The sequence below is a fragment of the Xenia sp. Carnegie-2017 genome, unplaced genomic scaffold (genome assembly GCF_021976095.1).
Source record: "Xenia sp. Carnegie-2017 unplaced genomic scaffold, XeniaSp_v1 HiC_scaffold_21, whole genome shotgun sequence".
NCBI classification, from domain to species: Eukaryota; Metazoa; Cnidaria; class Anthozoa; order Malacalcyonacea; family Xeniidae; genus Xenia; species Xenia sp. Carnegie-2017.
The window spans coordinates 5,165,009-5,185,409 of NW_025813484.1; the positions used below are offsets into that span (position 1 = coordinate 5,165,009).

The window sequence follows — 20,401 nt, forward strand, 5'->3', positions numbered from 1 at the left end:
ATACATTCAGATTGGCTGCAATTTTTTTCAATTGTTTTCACATAAAATTTTGCGGAAATCAAACACAGAAAATACATTGACGTTGCGATCTTACATCCAACATGTTCAACATATCATGATCAAATGCTTCGTCGATTTTATCAAATTTTGCATCTACCAAAACTTCAAACACGATGGAGATGATGTCATTACAGCAACTACAACAAGATATAGCTTCAATTACTTGAGTGATAATAAGAGAGTCACATGTTTGTGGATGTAGATCGTCCAGGTTAGTAGAGTCCTGAGAAGGACTGTTGTTATTGATGTTGACTGACGTTTCGAGAACCTTAGTCAACATCAACACAAAGTGTCCTTCTCTCTCAGGACTCTACTAACCTGGACGATCTACATCCACAAACATGGATTGACATAACCGGGTTCAAACCATTTACTTTATTAAGAGAGTCACTGCAATCTTCAATCACAGGAAACCTTCCTCATGAAGAGTATTCTTACATTTTTGTGCAATTCTTTGATCAGTTCCGTTGAACTCCAATCTTGAACTTATGTAATATACAAAATTCAAAACACGCAATAAAACTCACCGCTCAGGCAACTTAGACGAAATTATCCGCAGCAATTTGGAAAATGTTTCAAGTACTGTCGAAGCGAAAACGAATTCCTCATCTTATGAAGAAAAAATACCAAAGGAGGTTCAAGAAAATATAATCAGCATTCGCCAAAACGACGATCACTATATGAACATACTTGCCAGTGAATTTGTGACGGCAAGTTTTAACACGCGAAGGAAGACAACGTCTTTGTAATAATCAAGAACGTTGAATGATTTCTTTAGAGAATCTAAAACACAAAATTTCGAAAGCATTGTTTCAAAATTGGCAGGCAAAATCACATACAATAAATGAACAAAAAATTTTTTTCTTGTACAATCACAGGTCACTGGAGAAACGTCTCACATGTAATTTTAAAAGATGTAGGTAGTTTAGTTGAAAATTAGGGTCTTGCATTATTCGAGTGAAAATTATTTGCTAATGCAATGCTAAATGCTTCGACAATGTTTCGGCCATGATCGGAAAGCATCGCATATTTGCCGAGGTATTTTTGCAATTCACGTTCTCTTTGGTACGAATTAGTGGGCAAAGTAATTGCTTCGAAGAAATCATTTTAACAGACAAACTGTTGACAAGTAGTTTTCAATCAACTTATTTTATCTTTCAATTCGAAAGCTGTATTGAGAAACCAGTCACCATGGTCGGTTTTTTTTTGGAAAGCCCGCTTGGTTACTAAATCATCACGTTCCTATAACTTTTTCGCCTAAGTCATATTTTTTCAATTTTGGGATTCTTGCCTAAAACTACTATTTTGACCTCTGGTGTGCTTTGTATTTACTGCCCGTGCAGAATACACCAGTGTCCACTGGTGTATCAATAAAAAAACGACTCAATAAATGCTCAATAAAAAGTTTGGCTTTTCTAAAGTTATATTGCCTCTTTTCTTGTTTTCTCAAAACCACCAACAATGACTTAAACATAAAAGTTAGTAACGCAAAGAAATTTTGAGCAACGTTATACCTCGGAATGATACTAGATGTTGATATCTATGTGTCGAAGGCCGTAAGCAAAACAGGTGGGGCTACATACGCTCGATTGACCCAACTTATAGAACTAAGCATACATTTTTAACTAAATTTGGTTTTTGCAAGCATTTAAAATCATAGCAACATCGTCACCTTCAAGAATTCCAATCAAACAATCAATTAGCCGGCCGATGCTTGTTTCATGAACGGAGTTTTCATCTAAAAATTATACAGACACGCTATGACAACGATGCATTATGTAATACTAACGATTAAAAAACAAGAAAATAACATTCTTCACAAAGTAAACAAACCTTTACACAACTTTGTAAGATTGTCAACCAAACAGGGTAAAATACATTCAATATTTTCTTGTTCGGTACAAAATATGGTCAAAGTGTCTATAAGGTCTTCGTGGGTGACACAGGAGCTTATGGGGACTTTGTTCATTCCATTCGGGATCGGCAAATCGTCTGTATCGAAACAAATAGTCATTATAGAAAATATAGGTCACGTGATCAAACGCATAGATGTCGCCATTCATAAATGGACAAAGTACCTATCGCAGAAAGTCTATCCACAAGGTTTCCTATGACGTGACGACGAACCAAGAAAGAATATCGGGAAGAAAGATAAGCCAATGCTAGTTTAGTTTCATGCCTTAAAATACACGAACGACGCAGGTCAAAATCCAAGTGCACTTTTTAAAATAAATCGGAAATTGTTGAGCACAAATTAATCCACAACTCCAGCGACATGAGCCATTGACAAACCTCACGATTTTCTCGTCATCTTGAAGCATTATCGCGAGCAAATGACCGAGGAACGATACCAACTGAAGAGCAAGAAAAATGAAACAAGAATAAGAAAGAAACGATTTACAGACATTTTTTGGTTTCTGATGTTCGAATGCGTTGAACCTTTTGTTGAACATAGTACGATTATACATGACGTCCCGAAAAAAACGGAACTCACATAAAGTAATTATGCAATCGCTAAATTTATTATGCACAATAATGCAACTAGCATTCAAAACTGTTCAATGAACTTGACAGTTCTGCGCCTGTGGAATTCAGCACGGTTTGTACAGTATTAGTTAAAGTAAAACAAGTTAAAAGTATTGTCATACACTGATTTTCATCTTAAAATTAATACGCAAAACCTTTGGAAAGGCAAAGCGACATTAACTGAGTTATGATCGTATTTTCCATAAGTTGCAACGAGCTTCGACAAGCGTACGACTAAATCTAAACAGGCCGTACAAACAGCCATCGCCGATTAATAATCTTATGCAAATTTCATTTTAATGCATGCATAATTATTTGTACATGTTCCGTTTTTTTTTTGGAAGGGTGGAGGACACGTTGTATTTTAGAATTGAGATAAGTAATTAAGACTCACAAAGCAATGGTCAAAAAATGGCATACAAATATTATGCAAAAAAACACCATAAAAATGATGGCTAAATGACAACCAAACAACAAGTAGTAATGAACTAAAAATGGCGATAACCTAAAACACAAATACAATGGTCCGCAAACTGAAACACCAATAATAATCTCTATTCATACAGCACAAATAATGTTCGAAAAAAAACTTTACAAGTTGCCTTGAAAAGTGCAATTGACATGGTGGAAGGTCAAAATGCCTATATATTACTTAAATTGTACAATTTAATTTCCAATACCTCATCTTCCACCAGAATTCCACTGGCTGTCATGGCAACAAGGCCGGCTATTCCGGAGCTACGATGAAGAGGATTTTGGTTGACGAGCAACGAGAAGAACAATCCGAGAAGATTTTCTTTGAATTTCATCAGACAATTCAAAGAATCTGCAAACAAAACCATACAGAAACGCTAGCAGGCGTATCAATGGAGAAAATCAGGTAAAACCACAAGCTACAGCTGCAGTTGTATTTATGCTTTTGGTTGGTTAAGCTGCAAGGCTTCTTTCAACTGTGTTATATTCAATCAATGAATCTCAAGATCACAGGGACGATGTCTACTTTTGTATTGAATTGCCTTGTAATGACCAAATACTGAGATTCGTAGTTCGGTTAAACGCATGTCAACAAAATGCGTCATTGCAAATTTTTACCACTATAGAAGATACATGTTATAAACAAACGTATGGACAAATTTGTTGAGTTTTTGAAAAGGAACAACCATGCAGGCTCTTCAATTCCGCAGCTATAAGTTTTTTTCCAGAAACCCGTAAGATAATGATCAAACTAATAAATGGTTTGAGCCCTGGAGTATCGTTAAATGTTTGTAGATGTAGATCGTCCATGTTCGTGGGTCTCGAGGATTGTTGGTGTTATTGTTTACTGACGTTTCGACAATCTTGACGGCAGTCACTCTTAGAGTCAAGTGGGGAGTAAACTATTCGCCGTATTCGTTGTCTGTTTAATTTTACTCTCTATGGCTATTTCGTCAACATACAGTACGATGACGTATGAGCCATACAACAAATAGGACAAACCAAATAGTAGAGTAGAGTGGAGTGGAGTGGAGTGGAGTAATAGAATAGAAATAGTAGAGTAGAGTAGAAAAGAAAGGAAAAGTATACAAAGTAAAGAAATAGAAAGAAAAGTATAGAGAAATAAAATAGAAATAAATAAAGAAACAAATCAAAAGAGATAAATCAAAAAAAAAAGAAAATAGATCAAGAGCAGTAAAATCAAGAGAGTAAAGTAAAGCAGAGTAAAGTATAGTAAAGTAGAGCAGAGTAAAGTAGAGCAGAGTAGAGCAGAGTAAAGTAGAGCAGAGTAGAGCAGAGTAAAGTAGAGTAAAGTAGAGCAGAGTAGAGCAGAGTAGAGTAAAGTAGAGTAAAGTTGAGCAGAGTACCTTTTCCTTCAAATTCTTTAGCGACTTGTAGGAAACCAAGCATCGCATCCAAGATGGACTTTTGATGGCTGACCTTCAAAAACAATAAGACAAAAGCAAGTTAGATTTGGTCTCGACAAAGGAGGTCTTATGCAAACGAGAACTTTTCCAAGCCATACGATTGGATGATAAATCAAACCTGTTTGACCATTTCAAACTGCTCCAGAAAAATTGGAATAACTTCATCCAAAACTTTCCCGCAAATCACATCTTGATAAAAAGAGAGAAAGTGCTAGCAACGACAATTGCTGATGGAAAAGACTAACTTATTTTGCATTCAATGACGAAAAAACCCAACAAAATAAAGAACTAGTTCTCAGCCATGCCAAAGCCATTTGCATACAATTTTCACAACAAAATACGAATTTTATTCGTTTATTCAAGTGTTTATTCGCTTAAAATTTAGAAAGATTTTCAAGCACAGAAAAGCACATGCACTATTGCGAAGAAACATGGAGCTCGTAGACTTAACATGAAAACGAACCACGAAATGTTTAAAATGACAGTTTGTTTGACAGCATGTGCAGATTCTATTGAGACAAAAACATTTTTTGTATTCAAAAAAGACAAACGAGAAAAGTTGCACAAAGATGTTGTGTGGAGGATAGCATCAGCAGATGGATGAGCAAGGAGTATGTTGAATTTCGGTGACGAATCTGACGTTATAAGAATTATTTTGCTCTATTATTGACCCAACGTAGGACCATATAAAATCCACTTTCGTTTTTTCAACAAATTAATATACACGTGCTAGATGCTAGATTGAGTAAACATGCGTCGCGTTGCGTAAAAATTTACAAAGATCCCCTTTATCAACCACAATCCCACCTAATTATTCACCTTAAAAGCAGCAGAAAGCAATGAACCGCAGGGTTTTCATTGAGGAAATACGTGGCAAGTTAGGTTTGAAAATTCTTTACACTGAAAAAGGGGGGTTGAAGACTTTTCACTTTTCCGAACAACTTACTTTTCGAATTTTAAGCTTTCGATATCTAAGTTTTTATCGATGTTTTTCGATACAGCCTTTACGGGCCCTTACGAGGAAATACGAGGAAATACGAGGAAAACGAGAAGAAAGTCAACATTTTGTAGCTACACACAAGCGTAATCTTTAAACTGCTCACCTGAGGCCATCGACGCATTCTGAAGTATACTCGCTGAAGTTTTGAGTATCTTTTGATCCTGCTTCAAAAAATTTCCTTTAATATCTAAGTTGAAAAAAAAAACTCTGAGACAATTTTTCAATTTTCGATATGTTCGCGACGCACTCTAAACCACATGTAACAAAAATACGAACCAGAAAGCATCTTCGTTAAAATGTTGTTCAAAGTGCCACCATGATTTAGCTTAAAAAGTAATATTTAGCATGTTAATGAGTAAAAAATTATGTTTTTCATCACAAGAAACACAACGGTACCTCTTCGGCCAAAGCTATATTTCGCATAATACTCCGAATCGCCTCCAAGCAAGCTGCCTAATTAAAAAACAGAAAAATGTTAGATAACAGCTTTATATTGCAGGCAGGTTAAAAAAGAAATTCATACTCAAACCTCGACGGACTGTTCGGCTGCCATGAATATCTACATAATCAACAGAAAAAGAGAGCAACGCTATAACTCGAACGATACAAGGCTTGTTTATCACGTCACAAGCAGCCATGTTGGTTGAATTTAACACAGAATTTTGCAATTTGGCGTTGACAATTGCAATTTCAACCAACATGGATGAATATTTTTTTGTTTTTCGATTCATGCGAGCCACCTTTCACAGAATTTAACAGATGAGGACTCTGCTTCAATATCGTTGCCTTCAAAAAGCGCAGGAACACACATATCTTCAAGTTTAACGTGAAGACAATACATGATTTGACCGACAATGTTCACGCCTCGAATAAAAAGTGTTTTTTGAATACGTTTGCTTCGTTTCAAAGCACTGTGTAAATCAGGGTTCGTACAAAGCTATAAGAATGAAATTTGAGCACTTTTCAATGACTTTCAAGCTCATCTTTTAAAAAATTCGAAGACGTGGAAGACCTTGAATTGCACACAAAACACAACTTAAGTAAGAAATCATTAAAAACATCATCAACATGAAAGCAAAACAACTTTTCCCATAGCAAATCGAAAGCAAATGGTGTTTTTCCATAAAACTTGAAAGCTTCCAAGATGGTAGGTTACTTCGAACTTTCTAACATTAACCCTTTAAGACATGATTTATTTTTTCGTGCATTAAATGGTTAAGATACAATTTCAGCTACACTTTTGAAAGAGAGTAGCGCGATGACATGTTTACAAAAACTTTAAAAAAATTGAATTCAAGCACATTTTGTAAATTGGTTCGAGTCGCAAGAATCTGGGAACTTTAGTAATTATTCTAACAACAGGAGATTGATTATTTCGATTCTTGTTTACCCCTCGAACATAAATGCAACAATCTCTTATTAAATGCTAGCACATATAGTTTTAACATTACAAAATACCTCTTGTTTTATATGATTCCACAAAGATGGCACCTGCTCGCTAATGAACCGCGCATCGTAAACATTTGCACACGATGCCTTAGAATGAGAAAGTAGTCACATTTCGAAACTCAGATTTTTCAACTTTCAATAACATTTAAGATAACGTCGGATGAAAATACGTACTAGGGTCAACAAAGCATCTTTCTTGGCATAAATCACATCGGAGGATATCTTTTCAATCAGCAACGGAACGCAAAACTAAAAGGAATAAGAAAAAATGAATGAAGAGTCAAAGCGAAAATATCGCTTCGAGAATAGGAAATACCGTAAAGTCTCGAAAGTAACCACCCGCAGGCAACTTTCAAGAATTAATAGCCTCAAAGGTCGGCCGCTTTCAGGAAGGGGGCGCTTAATTTAGAGTTGTTATTTTCGGCATCACTTAACTCCGATGGTTGACTATTAATCTACGCTTTAAAAACGGTATTTTTCAATGTATTCAAAGTTGGGTAATGTTGTGGTAGTTGACACAAATGTACATGATGAACGTTTTATTTGGATAATGAAGTTTAAATGTGATATAGATAAAGAGCGCGGTTACTTTCGAGAGAGCAGTGTCTTTCGACGGAGCAGTTCAGTGAAGTGTAATATTAACTGGAACGCTAACTCCAATACTCGGGCCTTCTTGAAGCCACCCATGATGCCTTTTTGTCTGCGTTTTTAGACATATTACCAAATCTCGTGAGGTAAAACTTATCATGGCCATTTGTTCTACTTTACTTTAATGTATATCGTCGTTAATTTGTTAAAATAATATCACAGAACTTCTAAAAACGCACAAAAACCCTTCAGAAAAACTAGCATGAGTATTGGCTTCAAAGATGGCGGCGTGGTAAGCGTTCCAGTTGATATTATAGTTCACTGAGGCGATTACTTTCAGGAGTGAGGCTACTTTCCACACTCCACGATAATATCGTGGATAAGCAATATTAAAGATGGATTGGTTAAAATGTACTTACAGGTGCAAATATGGATGTGGACGCCAGACATTTTCGAAGCGCTAAAATAAGCTGCTCTCTTGTTATGGAATGGGGATCATTGGGAGGCTAAACAGTTAATGCAAGTCAATTCAAACTAAAGTAGCCGTATAATGATAGTAGAAGTACGATTATTTTATAGATATCTTGGGGAAATATCGAGAAGAACTCACTGGAGTAAAATCAATAGGGAAATAGCAAGATGTCACTTCGAACAAATCTTCGGCCAAATGGTCTAAAAGAAACGTTCTCAGTAAGTTCGCATGATTTTGCAGCAAATTAAAGCGGTGTACACCACATTATTTGAACCACGTAATGTCAACTTCATTTATTTGCTAAGCCAAAATTGTGACTGTCTAATGGCTTTCATTCTTATAGCGTGTATTCCAACAGTCGATTGAGGGACAACTATGGGAATGATGCCCAAGAAAGCTCTACGAGCCACCATATTTTTCTTAGAATGCCTGAATGTGCTTCAAATGTAGTAATCATGAGACGGACATAGCTCTCATGAAAAAAGACAAATTAGCAAACCGCTAAGGAATACAATAGCCCGCACTTAAGGTTTGGAGTACGCTCACATTCGTCTTTTTCATACCAATAGGAAATCTCTTTACGATGATTTGAACAAGCTCGAAACAAACCAGTAAGTTTCTTGGATCCTGAAATTGACGGGACATAGTCGTTAAAATAATGAAAGCGTTCATAAAAACAACGAAATTGCGATAAATTAGACCTTCTCTCCGTCCATGGCTTGAATATAACCAAAAACAAAATCCGTTCCAAGTGTTTGGAGCTCTAGAAAATTAACACGAACGAATCTCAAAACCAAGATAAACCAAACTTGGATGAAAATAATTAAAATCGAACATAATAGAAAAGCCAAAACAAAGGTTTATTGAGTTGACAAACGACTGGATGAACTGGGTCATTGCACAAATCGAAGGAGTTTGCATGTTAATAAGATTTAAAAACATGATGGCGCGATAAAATACAGAAATTTTATTCATTTTATTTACCAGACATTTTCTTTTCAAGTAGTACAGTGAATAACATGAAAACGTTATATCGATCTGCCTGTAATAATGACTAAAAAATTCACAGAAAAACAAGTTTCAAATCACAGAACATGAGTTTTATTTGAAAAAATACATTATGATAAAACACAGGAACAAATAACATAAGCTAGAATAATTTGATACGTTGTTAGTGAAAATGTTATGGCATTGCTACATTTAAGAAATGCACGAAAAACATCTTTTGTTTTTTTATATAATAACAATTATGCAACAAAAACAAATTGAAAACAAATAACATGCATTCATGAATGATTTGCAAATTGCCTTAATTGATTGAATTGATTGAGCTACTATGGTTAAGCTGTAAGATCGGTTTGCACTGGTTGATATAAACTCAGCTATGGACCAATCAGCGAAGGCGTTGTACTGCTGTATAACTCCAAATGGCGCTCCCTTTCATGGATAAATATCCTGGGTCCATGGTAAATGGTAAATGTCATCGTTCTTCAGTAGCTAGAATTTGCAGGCTTTTTAAAAATAAACAAATGGCAATAACGATCTTATTCCATCATAGTAATTTTTGAAAAAGCCTTCATATTCTACTGATGAATACATGTATAGTACTAGTCGAAACGTTTAGAACAAAATTCCTACTTTTTACAGAGTGTGTCAATTATCTTGTGTTTTACAGAGTGCGTCAATTATTTTGTGTTTTACTAAGTTTGTATTTTGCAGTCGTAGCTAATACACACATTGTTACCTGTACGTGAATCTCTTTGAAAATTGCTTGAACTATCCTAAGAGCTAATCCCTCTTGAATCGCCTGATAGCTTACCTAATTGTAAACATACATGAATAATGTTTGGTAAAGGCAGAAATGAGAAATCGGATGTTATCAGCGTATCAATCCCGAAGTACTATATAAAGTAATAATTAATCCTAAAGTACTGCGCTGCATCCCACAATTATCATAACACAAAAAATCGTAATGTTACAAGCGCAGAGAAAGTTGCAAACAATGACTGATGAAAAACGCAAAAGAAAAAAAATTCACAAAGAAACTGCAATTTTGTCAAAAAAACCTTTTTTTCTTGGTTACCAGCTCATATTACTTTACATGGAAACATTATAGCCTTGATAACAGGCTTTTTATACTCACATTGCTTGCTTTTAAATGTTACAATCTGCAGCCCGCAGTAAGAATTAAATGTGCCACATGAAATGTAAAGGCAATAAAATGCATTGCAATAAGATAACAAAAATGCATGATCTGGTTTAAATATTCAGCTTCACACCGATACAATAAAAACATACCAAAGCCAGTAAACCAGAAAAGACGTGAGGAACCACATAGAAATGATCCTTCAGACGATCACAAAAAAAATCCACCAAAACAGTAACTAATAATAAAGTGTAATAACAGTTGTGATTTTGGAAGAAGTATTTTACAAACAGATAAACTCCCTGTAACCTGCAGCAATCCATTCAGAAACTCAAGTTTATCAATTATTCATGTATGTAGCTTATGAATATTTGAAACACTGTTTCAGCCACCAGATTGTTTGTGTGGACAAAAATCCTACAATAGTCTGTGACCTTGTAAATATGAATGTTCAAAATGGCAAAAATTTGTATAAGAGTAAAGTGTGCTTAGTCACTAAATTATCATAAGCATACCTTCTTTGTCGAGGAGTTCCTTGGTTACAAGTCGACAAAGCAACAAGGACAGCAGTTGTGTTCCCTTGCATCTTTTATCTGTTTCTTGATTGGTAAGATAGGGTCTAAAATTGAACAACAATTCAAACATCTCACATTTTACTACAGCCACAATACATCCAAAAGAAAGTTGAGCAATTGTCTTACACAAATAAATGATAGAAACATATATGATATAAATGATGTTGGAAAAAATCGAAAAGTAAATCGTGCAGCATTAAAACACAGCACCTTACATTTAATTTTACATTTGTTAGAGGAAAAAATGAGAGTTCAATCACCAACTGACAAGATTGTTTTGTTCCTGATAGTTTGGGTAGTTGAATCACATATTAAAATGAAATGTAGAATAATTTCTCTATTCAACCCTTTGAAAACATTAATAACTGTGAAGTTATTGTTTGCTATAAAAGGAAATCAATTTATTCTGTATAGCAATTGACCTTTATGAAAAAAATGCCTCAATAAATCATATGATTACATTCATTTTCATACAAAGCAAGAATTCATATGATATTTATTTTCCAACTACAATTATCAACAATAATAAATGTCTTTCAATTTGATGGTGACCAATGTAAACAAACTTAGTTCATGGTTAATAATATCATGCTTCCAGATAAATGATCAAATAATCATGCAAATCTATCACATCACATGTATCAAGTGCAAGTCACTAAATCAACAAAATTGTGAGAAGATAAACTTATACAAAATGGGCCATTTAGTTATGTTCTGGTATATCACCAGTGATACATAGTGATACACAAGTGATACATTTCTGGGAACGTAACAAAATTGCTATTACTTAAGTGAAAGGTGCAAAGTCACATACATTATGACCCCTGACACTATCATGTCAGCCTTGCTAACTGTAAGAGTTAGACTAATCTTTGAATCAGAGATAACAAATTAAATTCTAACTGATAAAATCAATTTAATAAACATTCAAACAAACGCATAAATTACCCTAACTTTTCCACGATCTGCAATAAATTAACCTCTTTTGAGAGAACAGCTAGAATTGGAAAATGAGATGTTTCAACGATTGCATATTCAACTCTGATAGAAACTTGCACTTAAGAAAACTTTAACCTTTGTTAAACTTATTGAGGACTGCACCGCGTTCTTCCTCCAATTCTTCTTTCATATAATGTTCGATTAGCTCGTCGGCCATGATCTTTTCTAAATTCTAATAAACTGATCCAGTGAACGGACTGGACAGTGGACAGGGACGGTCAAAAAGCACTTCTTGAGGGGTGGGGGGGGGAGAGAGATGATATTTGACATGTAATCTCAACATTTATGTTGTCATATCGATTACACAAGTGGTTCATTGTTGAGACAAACCCGATTGCGAATTTTTTTGTGTTGAAAGCATCGGATATTTTTTAATATCTTAAATTTGAGTAAAGTAAAGTAAATTTAAGTACCGTATTTATACCTCATATGTAAACGCCCATAAAAATATCTTGAGTATTTCTTTATAACAGCGATTTGCCGGACGGAGTGAGAGCAATTCCTTGTGACTTTAAAATTTTCTTTCTTGTGACTTTATTTTTACGAATTTTATGGCAAGCCATTTCGGAAAAAAGGTGGTCGAGAAAAAAATCTCCTTTCAGAAAGCAAACCAAACTTGAGAAACACGTGTTTATCATTGAGTATTTGCAGATGGTAGTTCAGTAAAGCGAATATATTGTGAGAAAAAATTCCCGGTCGAGAAAAAAATCTCGGTCGAGAAAAAATCCCGGTCGAGAAATAAATCTCGGTCAAGAAATAAAATGCAAGTCGTAACAACATAATTCTACTACGTAATTCGGCAAAATGCATTACTTACAGTACTGACTATAAACAACGGCTTACATTAGAAAGTTGGTATACCAACTTGGAACAAACCCCCCTGAACGGATCACAGCAATTACCGGCACCTTACAAACGACTTATTCACAATACAAACAAACGATCAACTAAAAACATTACACTTCACACTAATTCACAATGACAATACACAATTGACACCCACACATTACAAAAAAATACATCACAGCTAAAGCCTAGGCCACACCATCGTCCATATTGACGAAAATTAGAACGAAAACTGCCGCAACGAAAACTTTGAACGAAAACTCGACGAAAATTTCGTTTTCGTGCATATTAGAAGAGTTGAATTTTTGACCTTTTTCGTTGACGAAAACGCATACTATTGGCTAATAATACCTTGATAATATTAAGCCTAGGCCACACTATCGTCCATATCGACGAAAATTAGAACGAAAACTTCCGCAACGAAAATTTTGAACGAAAACTCGACGAAAATTTCGTTTTCGTTCAATATTAGAAGGGTTGAACTTTTGACCTTTTTCGTCAACGAAAACGCATACTATTGGCTAAAAATATCTTGATAATATCAGACTTTGTTCTCAAACATGGCGGAGTGGCAAGAGGTTTTGATAAATCTGATGCGAGAAAAACCAATTTTGTATGATAAAAGTCACCCGGATTATAAGGACTCGAGGAACAAGAAAAGAAATCACTGGCAAGATGTTTTAGATGAATTTAATAAAATTACGGACTTGGCGTGGGATAGTGAGTATTATTGATAGTCCGCCGACAAACTTTTTATATCAAATCATTCATTTCCATTACTTTTTAATCATTTTAGCAGTAACTTTTTCTTAAGAAGAGGTAATCTTTTTCTTTTAGAGATCGCCATTGTTTCTAATCCGTCAAAAATGCCGCTTGCTTATTGGCCAATAATGTTTTGGCTTTGCAAACATGCTTGAAATTTTTCGTCGTGTCTGGCATGCATTTCGTGCACGAATTTTCGTTTCGTTTTCGTTTTCGTCAATATAGACGATAGTGTGGCCCAGGCTTTAGACTTTGTACTCAAACATGGCGGAGTGGCAAGAGGTTTTGATAAATCTGATGCGAGAAAAACCAATTTTGTATGATAAAAGTCACCCGGATTATAAGGACTCGAGGAACAAGAAAAGAAATCACTGTCAAGATGTTTTAGATGAATTTAATAAAATTACGGACTTGGCGTGGGATAGTGAGTATTATTGATAGTCCGCCGACACACTTTTTATATCAAATGATGCATTTCCATTACTTTTTAAACATTTTACAGTTGATACTATTATGAAAAAGTGGGCTAATCTGCGTGATTCATTCATGGAGTACAATAGACAGTACGATCTTAGAAGAGCTAGTGGTGCTGCTGCCACTGACGAGCCGAATTGGAAATGGTGGCGACACTTTGATTGGTATTTGTATTTTAACAGAAAAAGAAGGTTTGCTCTTTGTTTAATATCATTTCAATTTTTTAATTATACAGGAAGTTCATTTAATTTTTTAACTACAGCACGTCATCTAATCTACATAAACGAACAAATGCGCCTTCTCCAGTCAATAAATTGGATGTATTAAATACTCCAACAACCTTTCCTGCGATTACATCAGCTCAGTCATCAAACGAACCATCTACATCATCATCTCTTGTAAACTCACCCAGTTTACCCTCACCCATACCTTCACCATCACCATCAATAACAACACCAACTTCAACAGCTCCAACACTTGCACAAAAAACCAAGAAAGCATGCAAGTGGAAAAACTCCATGGATTATGATGAGATGCTTAAGTCCATTGACCAGCAGTTGAATCATGAGGACAAATGGCATGGGGTTCCCAGTTTCATGAGGTAGACGGACCAGTGCTGGAAGATTTATCTGTCCAAGAAAAGATGAAAACATGTTAATATTTTACGCAAGCTTGCCAGTGCAAGATTGGGGTGCCAATAAATTGGAATGAATTTCCAATTTTACTAGAACCATTCATCTTGATTTAATAAGACAAATCTTAAGTTAGCAAAATGATATTATTTGAAGTTTCTCTCTTCTTATTATTTAAAGAAACATAACATAAAAGCACAATACTTGGAATGACATACCTAATAAAAAAGCTTTTCCAAATTCTGATACTTCAAATGTGCCATCATCACTTTGACTACCAGCTTAACCAATATCTACCAAGGTGAATTTGTAGTTTGCATCACAAACAGCTAAGAGAACTATGCTTTCCCTTTGCTTATAGTTGTGAAATTCTGATCCACTGTGTTTTGGCTGAGAAGATTGGCGTCGACGGAAAGGAGAATGCTTAGGATGATGTGTGGTGTAACGTTGATGGATAGGATTCGAAGTGAAGAGATTAGAGAAAGAGTTGGTGTTGAGTGTATCGAGAATTGGGTAAGGCGCCAGCGTTTGAGGTGGTTTGGGCATGTGGAAAGGAGGGAAGAAAGTGCTGAAATTCGTAGAACGTTGCATATGAATGTTGATGGAGTCCGCAAACGAGGTAGACCGAGAAAGAGATGGATGGATGCTGTGAACAGTGATATGAAGGCGATGGGTATAACGAGAGATATGGCGAGAGATAGAGACGTTTGGCGTGGAAAAATTCATGGACCGGTCAACCCCCCTAGCGGGGATTAATACTGGCTGGTATATAAATGTTGTTTGTTTGTTTGTTTTGTTTGTGTTTTGGCTTCTGGATAGATACATGCTTCCCATCGATGCTTCCAATACAATTTGGAACATTCCACCTTTCAAAACTATTGTGTACACAAATTTTATACCCGTGTCATATTTTATTTTATATAGCATAGTTTGATTGTAATTAGTTAGATTTTAGGAGGGCCACTGGTTTACCAAATTAACTAAATTAACATTCCACACGTCAAGCACTTACCCTTTGGCAATTTCTTTGGAAATTTCGTGCACGAATTTTCGTTTCGTTTTCGTTTTCGTCAATATAGACGATAGTGTGGCCCAGGCTTTACTCCTCATTTGACTCTGAAGATGACTACCGCTAAGGTTGTCGAAACGTCAGTCAACAACAACAAAAACAGTTCTTCTCAGGACTATACCAACCTGGACGATCTACATTTACAAACATAATTCTATACGTCATCAGGCTAGGTCGTGTCAAGTTGCAAGAGAGAGCACACAATTGCGCAAGTTAGCTACTTGCATAGAATAGAGAATAATAGAAGGGCAACTCGCAGGTGAAACCATTGAGTTCTATAATAACTCAATGGTTATTATAGAACTCAATGGGTGAAACCAGAGCCCTCTATAGTATAAGAGTTGGGACAAACGGTCTGGGGCGAGCGCGGAGCCGCCATTTTGGTTCCTACTTGCAAAGTGAAACTATAATAATACTATTGGAAATTGGGTTTATATGCAAAAGAAGAAAGCAATTTAAGCTTATTCCATGGTAGTATCAAATATATTAGGAATCATAGCAAGCTCTTTGCGTTTTTTAACGATTTGCGGCAGACCTGATTTAATTTCATTGGTTTGAGCTTCGTTTGCGGTTTACTAGTTCGTGCTTCAAATTGATCGTGACCCATTGTAAGAAGTATTTTTCGTACGTGAACGTGTTTTCTCGGCTTATGTTCCGACTCTGTAACAAGTTTTCAAGATCTTTAAGCTTGGTGGCAAGCGGCAATGTTATCCTGGCATCAGTGTTATCAAATACTTGGACAAGACTTTGTTCGAAACTTCGAATCATAGTAATCATGCAGATTTGGTCCGGAGAGATTTGTGTTCAAGATTTGTAACAATTTAATGCGAGTGAGTGGTTTATGCCCCCCAATTTAATCCAAGCATGATATTTTTTATTCTGAAAGATGACAGACTTATTTACTTTTTAGTTATTGAAATATGCAATGATTTGACCAAGATGCATTTGGCCTTAAATGTTTTATTCCTTTATATGAAGTTATTTCGCCTTTATCACTTTATAAAGAATTAAAGTTTATTTCTAATAAAGTTTGTTATGGATTCTGCTGAAAATTTTGGTGAAGCATTACTTTAAAATGAATACATTATTTCTATAACATGAAACATTTCTGTTGTTGAAGAACAGTCTGTTTGCTATAAATGGTACTGTTTGTAGTCTTTTATACAGCATATGAGTCTGATCCAATCTTTAATTTAGCAAAGAGTTAAATTTATTGGTTGAGGAATGACAAAACTTCTATATGTGTTTAATGATCAAACAGGGGTGTGTTGGAGGGAGCTCAGCCCCGTTTGTTCAAATTCTATGCCTTGTATTGCCAGTGAAATATATATATCAAAAAGCTAGCAGCACCTAAATATATATCAGAAAGCCAGCAATATTTTAATATATATGAGAAAGGCAGCAACAGTTGTAATATACATTAAAAAGCCCAAATAGCTGAAATTATGGAGATATGCCTCTGTGATCTTATAAACCAAAACCTACAATTAAAATATCATCAACAAGTCTAGAAGAGAAGTAATGTTCTACTTTGAGCTACAGAAGTAGGTACATTTGTACAATTCAATACCAAAATATATTGTACTCAGCTGTTTCAGTGAATATCCTAATTATAATTACTTCATTTTAAATGATGAACTAAAATACAAAATACAACATGGAAAATCATAAGAGTTTCTGTGATTTGGTGTAGTTGTTTTAGTGTGGAAGTGGCTGAGAATTGAGAGGTTTGTAGATTGAGCAATTTCAGAACATAATGAGAAATCATCTTCGATTAAAAACAAGCTTTGGAGTAAGAAAACTATTGAAACTGCATCAGCACGAACTTTGCAATGTTATTTGGCCCAAAATGTTTCTCTACTTGAGTTAAGTTAATTCAACCTTATATCAAAAGCAGTTCAGCACAATCACCATACGCATTCAAATTTCGTAAGTTCGACGTAAAGCATTTCTTTCATTTTTTTCACAATCCTAAAATTTCAGATCTAGGGAAATGGCGGAAATTGATCAGGTGATCAATATTGCCCAATCAACGTAAGCTAAACGGATAACAATAGATGTCCCAACTCTTATACTATAGAGGGCTCTGGGTGAAACCATTGAGTTCTATAATAACTGGAGCGGCTATCTTTACTGGGGCGAGGTCGCCAATAAAATGGCGGCCAACGGACGTATTTCCGCTGAAATGATCGCTTTGCAGAAAAATAATATTCTCGACCTCCCCCGGATTGATGTTATTGATTTTCCCGCCTTCAGTTGAAAATTTCAAATTCAATTGCGAGCTGTATGATAAATAAACAATATTTTTCAAGGCCAAAACAATATTTTTTTCAAAAATGCCTAATCGATGTTCAATCGTAGAATGTCGTAATGTTGACAACACGAAGGACATCGCTTTTCACAGGTGAGTTATTCGCTTATATTGTTTGTTCCTTAAAGATTGAATCGGCATTTATACAATTGAAAGCCCCAAAATCTGTTAGGCCTTATGAAAAAAAATTCTCTTAAATACTGCATACACTGATGTTTTCATGTGTGTTTTTTTACAAAATTCAACAATTTTTTTTATTTATTTGTTGAATCAACGCATGAAGCAATAAATTTACTAATCTATTTCAAATAGTTTTCCTGACGAAGAAAAAAACCCTGCACTTTTTTCGGAATGGGTAAATAGTATAAAGAAATGGTCGCCTCTCACAGTTCTAACTAAGTGGAGCAGAGTTTGCTCAGATCATTTTTCCGATAGCATGAAGAGAACAACAGGTAACAAAGTGTGTCTAGAAGATAGTGCCGTGCCCACATTATTTCAACAGGTGCAGGATGTTGAATGCACGGAGAGCACTGAAAAGGTGAGTGGTCATTTTTCTATTCATGATCACTCATATTGTCTTAAGTCTCCCAGGAGTAAAAAATTTGTTTTTGTTTTGAAAACTGAAAATCACTCAAATAGTTCAATTGCATTCAAAACAGGTCAGGAAACTGAAGAGGAATATAACGAAAATGCAAGTGTGTATTTAGCCAAAAATGGTTATACTGTTTAATGATTGTTTTTTGCTTTATTACACAATACAACAATGCATCAAAATGTGCTAAAAATCTACTACTATTTGAGGTGGCTCCAATTCTGAAAACCAAAAAAATAAAGAAGGTAAACAGTGCTTTGTATACAATACTGTTCTCATTCATATATGATATATGCCCATCAGCTCTCTCATGATACTTTTGTCTTTTCACCAAGAGTCTTTTAACCTGAAATTTAATCATACACATAACAAATCAAACAGCACCTAACAAACGATTTGTTTATTTAGAAAGCAATGTCGAAGCAAAAAGTTCATTTAAAGGTGTGGTATAGTGTATACATGTACTAATTGCCTTTGATGCCTGGCTGATAATTGCCATTGCTTTTTAATGAAGGAAGATGTTATAATTGTGGCCACAAAGGCCACAAAATGAATGAATGCAAGAAAAGTAATGACAAAAATGAAATAACATTTCTTTCATGACCATTGTAATTGACAATTATATACTTTTTTTGTAGAGTTTAATCATTATGAGAAGAATTAAGTTTGATTGACCTAGTGATAAAACATCAGCTGATTAGATGGTTGAAAACTTCAAGTTGCATGCATTATTGTTAACAGAAATAAGCTAATGACACAAACAAATAAAAAGTGTCATGAACTACAACTTCCTTATGAATATTTAACAGGAAGACGTTGCTACATATGCAAAAGATTGGGCCATGTTGCCAAGCAGTGTAGGGAGGAAACCCACCAGTCAAAAAGCGTGCTGAACAATTGCAGCAACTGTACAATAAACCTAACAAGGAAATAAATTTTAAATATTTTTTTGACATTTAGTCATCTTTAGCAGAAATACAAAAGATTATTTATTGTTTTTCTCAAAACTTCATTAAAAGAAAATTCTTATTGCAAAATATGTTGTGTAACTTAGTCTGATTTCACTATATACATTACCACATGACATAAATATGACTATAGAGTACTCTTTAAGAGTTAAGTAAAGAACAAATTCTGAAGAAGAGATGAAATGTGAATCAAAACAAGACATGAACTGTAAAATTTCGATTTATTTCAAAGTCATCCACAGACAGAATGATAATCAAACCATGCATACATATATTAAGAAATGGTTTCTTAACACGGGACTTAAGGCTAGCAAAGAATTACAACTCTTCTCTTAAATTACAATACACTCATTCCACCAGTCTGGTCTCTTGTTTCAATTCATCCTTTTAAAATATGACAGCTCTTCCAACTCCGCTTTCGTAAATATCAAACTATTTAATTTCTATTGCTTGACTTTCGTTACTTAATTCATTCATTGTAAATATATATGTGTATGCATGGTTTGGATTATCATTCTGTCTGAGGATGACTTTGAAATAAATCGAAATTTTACAGTTCACTTCGCGTTTTGTTTTCATTCACATTTTTTTCATCTCGAGATATCTCGTTTCTTCAGAATTTGTTTTTTACTATCTTTTTTTAAATTGTCGGCTGGACATGGCTTTAAGACTTTCTCCTTACCTTGAAAAGAGACCACATCGTCCACATCGTCCACATCGTCCACATGTACATTAGACACGACGTTTAAAAACGTTCAAACGCAGCCAACAAAGAGTTCTTTCGTACATAGTTTATAGTTAATATCTTTCCTCGTAGGAGCCGATAACTGGAAAGCTAGGTTGACTCGCTGTTACGAATTGTAGGTTTTTATCGTGATTTTCATCAAAAAATTGCTTGCCGAATCCCAAATACACATATACATTTTCCTCACTCTTTCATCAGGAGGGAGTGGGAAATTGTGAAATTTTCGGAAAAGCGGTCAATTTCGGTAAATCTCAGCGGCAACGGACGAAATCCGCCATTTTTTTGG

General features: G+C 35.0%; 3 protein-coding genes and 1 long non-coding RNA gene across 6 annotated transcripts in view; 2 read left to right on the forward strand and 2 right to left on the reverse strand.

The window, feature by feature from the left end:
- Positions 1-20,401, reverse strand: part of LOC124444168 (MMS19 nucleotide excision repair protein homolog) — an 88,648-nt gene that overhangs the window by 6,661 nt on the left and 61,586 nt on the right. The window contains exons 1-26 of one of the 2 annotated variants that reach the window (XM_046994747.1): positions 11,792-12,530; positions 11,666-11,714; positions 10,658-10,761; positions 10,295-10,380; positions 9,741-9,815; positions 8,981-9,050; positions 8,698-8,759; positions 8,560-8,623; positions 8,135-8,196; positions 7,944-8,030; positions 7,111-7,185; positions 6,946-7,023; positions 6,017-6,046; positions 5,884-5,940; positions 5,764-5,812; positions 5,591-5,674; positions 4,606-4,676; positions 4,428-4,500; positions 3,267-3,412; positions 2,353-2,414; positions 2,139-2,239; positions 1,894-2,052; positions 1,733-1,798; positions 751-843; positions 588-669; positions 95-197 (exon numbers count right to left, since the gene is read on the reverse strand). In XM_046994747.1, coding sequence (XP_046850703.1) covers positions 95-197; positions 588-669; positions 751-843; positions 1,733-1,798; positions 1,894-2,052; positions 2,139-2,239; positions 2,353-2,414; positions 3,267-3,412; positions 4,428-4,500; positions 4,606-4,676; positions 5,591-5,674; positions 5,764-5,812; positions 5,884-5,940; positions 6,017-6,046; positions 6,946-7,023; positions 7,111-7,185; positions 7,944-8,030; positions 8,135-8,196; positions 8,560-8,623; positions 8,698-8,759; positions 8,981-9,050; positions 9,741-9,815; positions 10,295-10,380; positions 10,658-10,761; positions 11,666-11,714; positions 11,792-11,873 — 2,070 coding nt within the window. In that variant the 5' untranslated portion in view covers positions 11,874-12,530. Of the gene's footprint in view, positions 1-94; positions 198-587; positions 670-750; positions 844-1,732; positions 1,799-1,893; positions 2,053-2,138; positions 2,240-2,352; positions 2,415-3,266; positions 3,413-4,427; positions 4,501-4,605; positions 4,677-5,590; positions 5,675-5,763; positions 5,813-5,883; positions 5,941-6,016; positions 6,047-6,945; positions 7,024-7,110; positions 7,186-7,943; positions 8,031-8,134; positions 8,197-8,559; positions 8,624-8,697; positions 8,760-8,980; positions 9,051-9,740; positions 9,816-10,294; positions 10,381-10,657; positions 10,762-11,665; positions 11,715-11,791; positions 12,531-20,401 lie in introns of those variants that run through there. The other variant, XM_046994748.1, reaches the window with a different exon arrangement.
- Positions 12,924-14,678, forward strand: LOC124444175. 2 transcript variants are annotated; one of them, XM_046994764.1, is made up of 4 exons: positions 12,924-13,282; positions 13,400-13,748; positions 13,827-13,989; positions 14,061-14,678. In XM_046994764.1, the coding sequence occupies exons 2-4, from the start codon at positions 13,589-13,591 to the stop codon at positions 14,401-14,403; spliced, it is 666 nt and encodes a 221-aa protein (XP_046850720.1). In that variant the 5' UTR covers positions 12,924-13,282; positions 13,400-13,588; the 3' UTR covers positions 14,404-14,678. The 2 variants fall into 2 exon arrangements, with proteins under 2 accessions (XP_046850720.1, XP_046850721.1); XM_046994765.1 differs by lacking the exon at positions 13,400-13,748.
- Positions 17,670-18,547, forward strand: LOC124444177 (THAP domain-containing protein 1 A-like). The gene is made up of 3 exons (XM_046994767.1): positions 17,670-17,903; positions 18,123-18,348; positions 18,470-18,547. The coding sequence occupies exons 1-3, from the start codon at positions 17,836-17,838 to the stop codon at positions 18,515-18,517; spliced, it is 342 nt and encodes a 113-aa protein (XP_046850723.1). The 5' UTR covers positions 17,670-17,835; the 3' UTR covers positions 18,518-18,547.
- LOC124444179 lies at positions 18,492-20,273 on the reverse strand. Its single transcript, XR_006947869.1, has 2 exons — positions 20,053-20,273; positions 18,492-18,748 (listed from the first exon to the last, which is right to left on the reverse strand). It is a non-coding gene; the product is annotated as an uncharacterized LOC124444179 (long non-coding RNA).

Excerpts from the sequence above, each read along its gene's own strand:
- LOC124444175 (XM_046994764.1), top strand. The coding sequence starts at position 13,589 with ATGGCGGAGTGGCAAGAGGTTTTGATAAATCTGATGCGAGAAAAACCA. Across the intron at positions 13,749-13,826 it reads TACGGACTTGGCGTGGGATA|TTGATACTATTATGAAAAAG; the intron begins GTGAGTATTATT and ends AACATTTTACAG. Across the intron at positions 13,990-14,060 it reads TATTTTAACAGAAAAAGAAG|CACGTCATCTAATCTACATA; the intron begins GTTTGCTCTTTG and ends TTTTAACTACAG.
- LOC124444177 (XM_046994767.1), top strand. The coding sequence starts at position 17,836 with ATGCCTAATCGATGTTCAATCGTAGAATGTCGTAATGTTGACAACACG. Across the intron at positions 17,904-18,122 it reads AAGGACATCGCTTTTCACAG|TTTTCCTGACGAAGAAAAAA; the intron begins GTGAGTTATTCG and ends TATTTCAAATAG. Across the intron at positions 18,349-18,469 it reads GCACGGAGAGCACTGAAAAG|GTCAGGAAACTGAAGAGGAA; the intron begins GTGAGTGGTCAT and ends CATTCAAAACAG.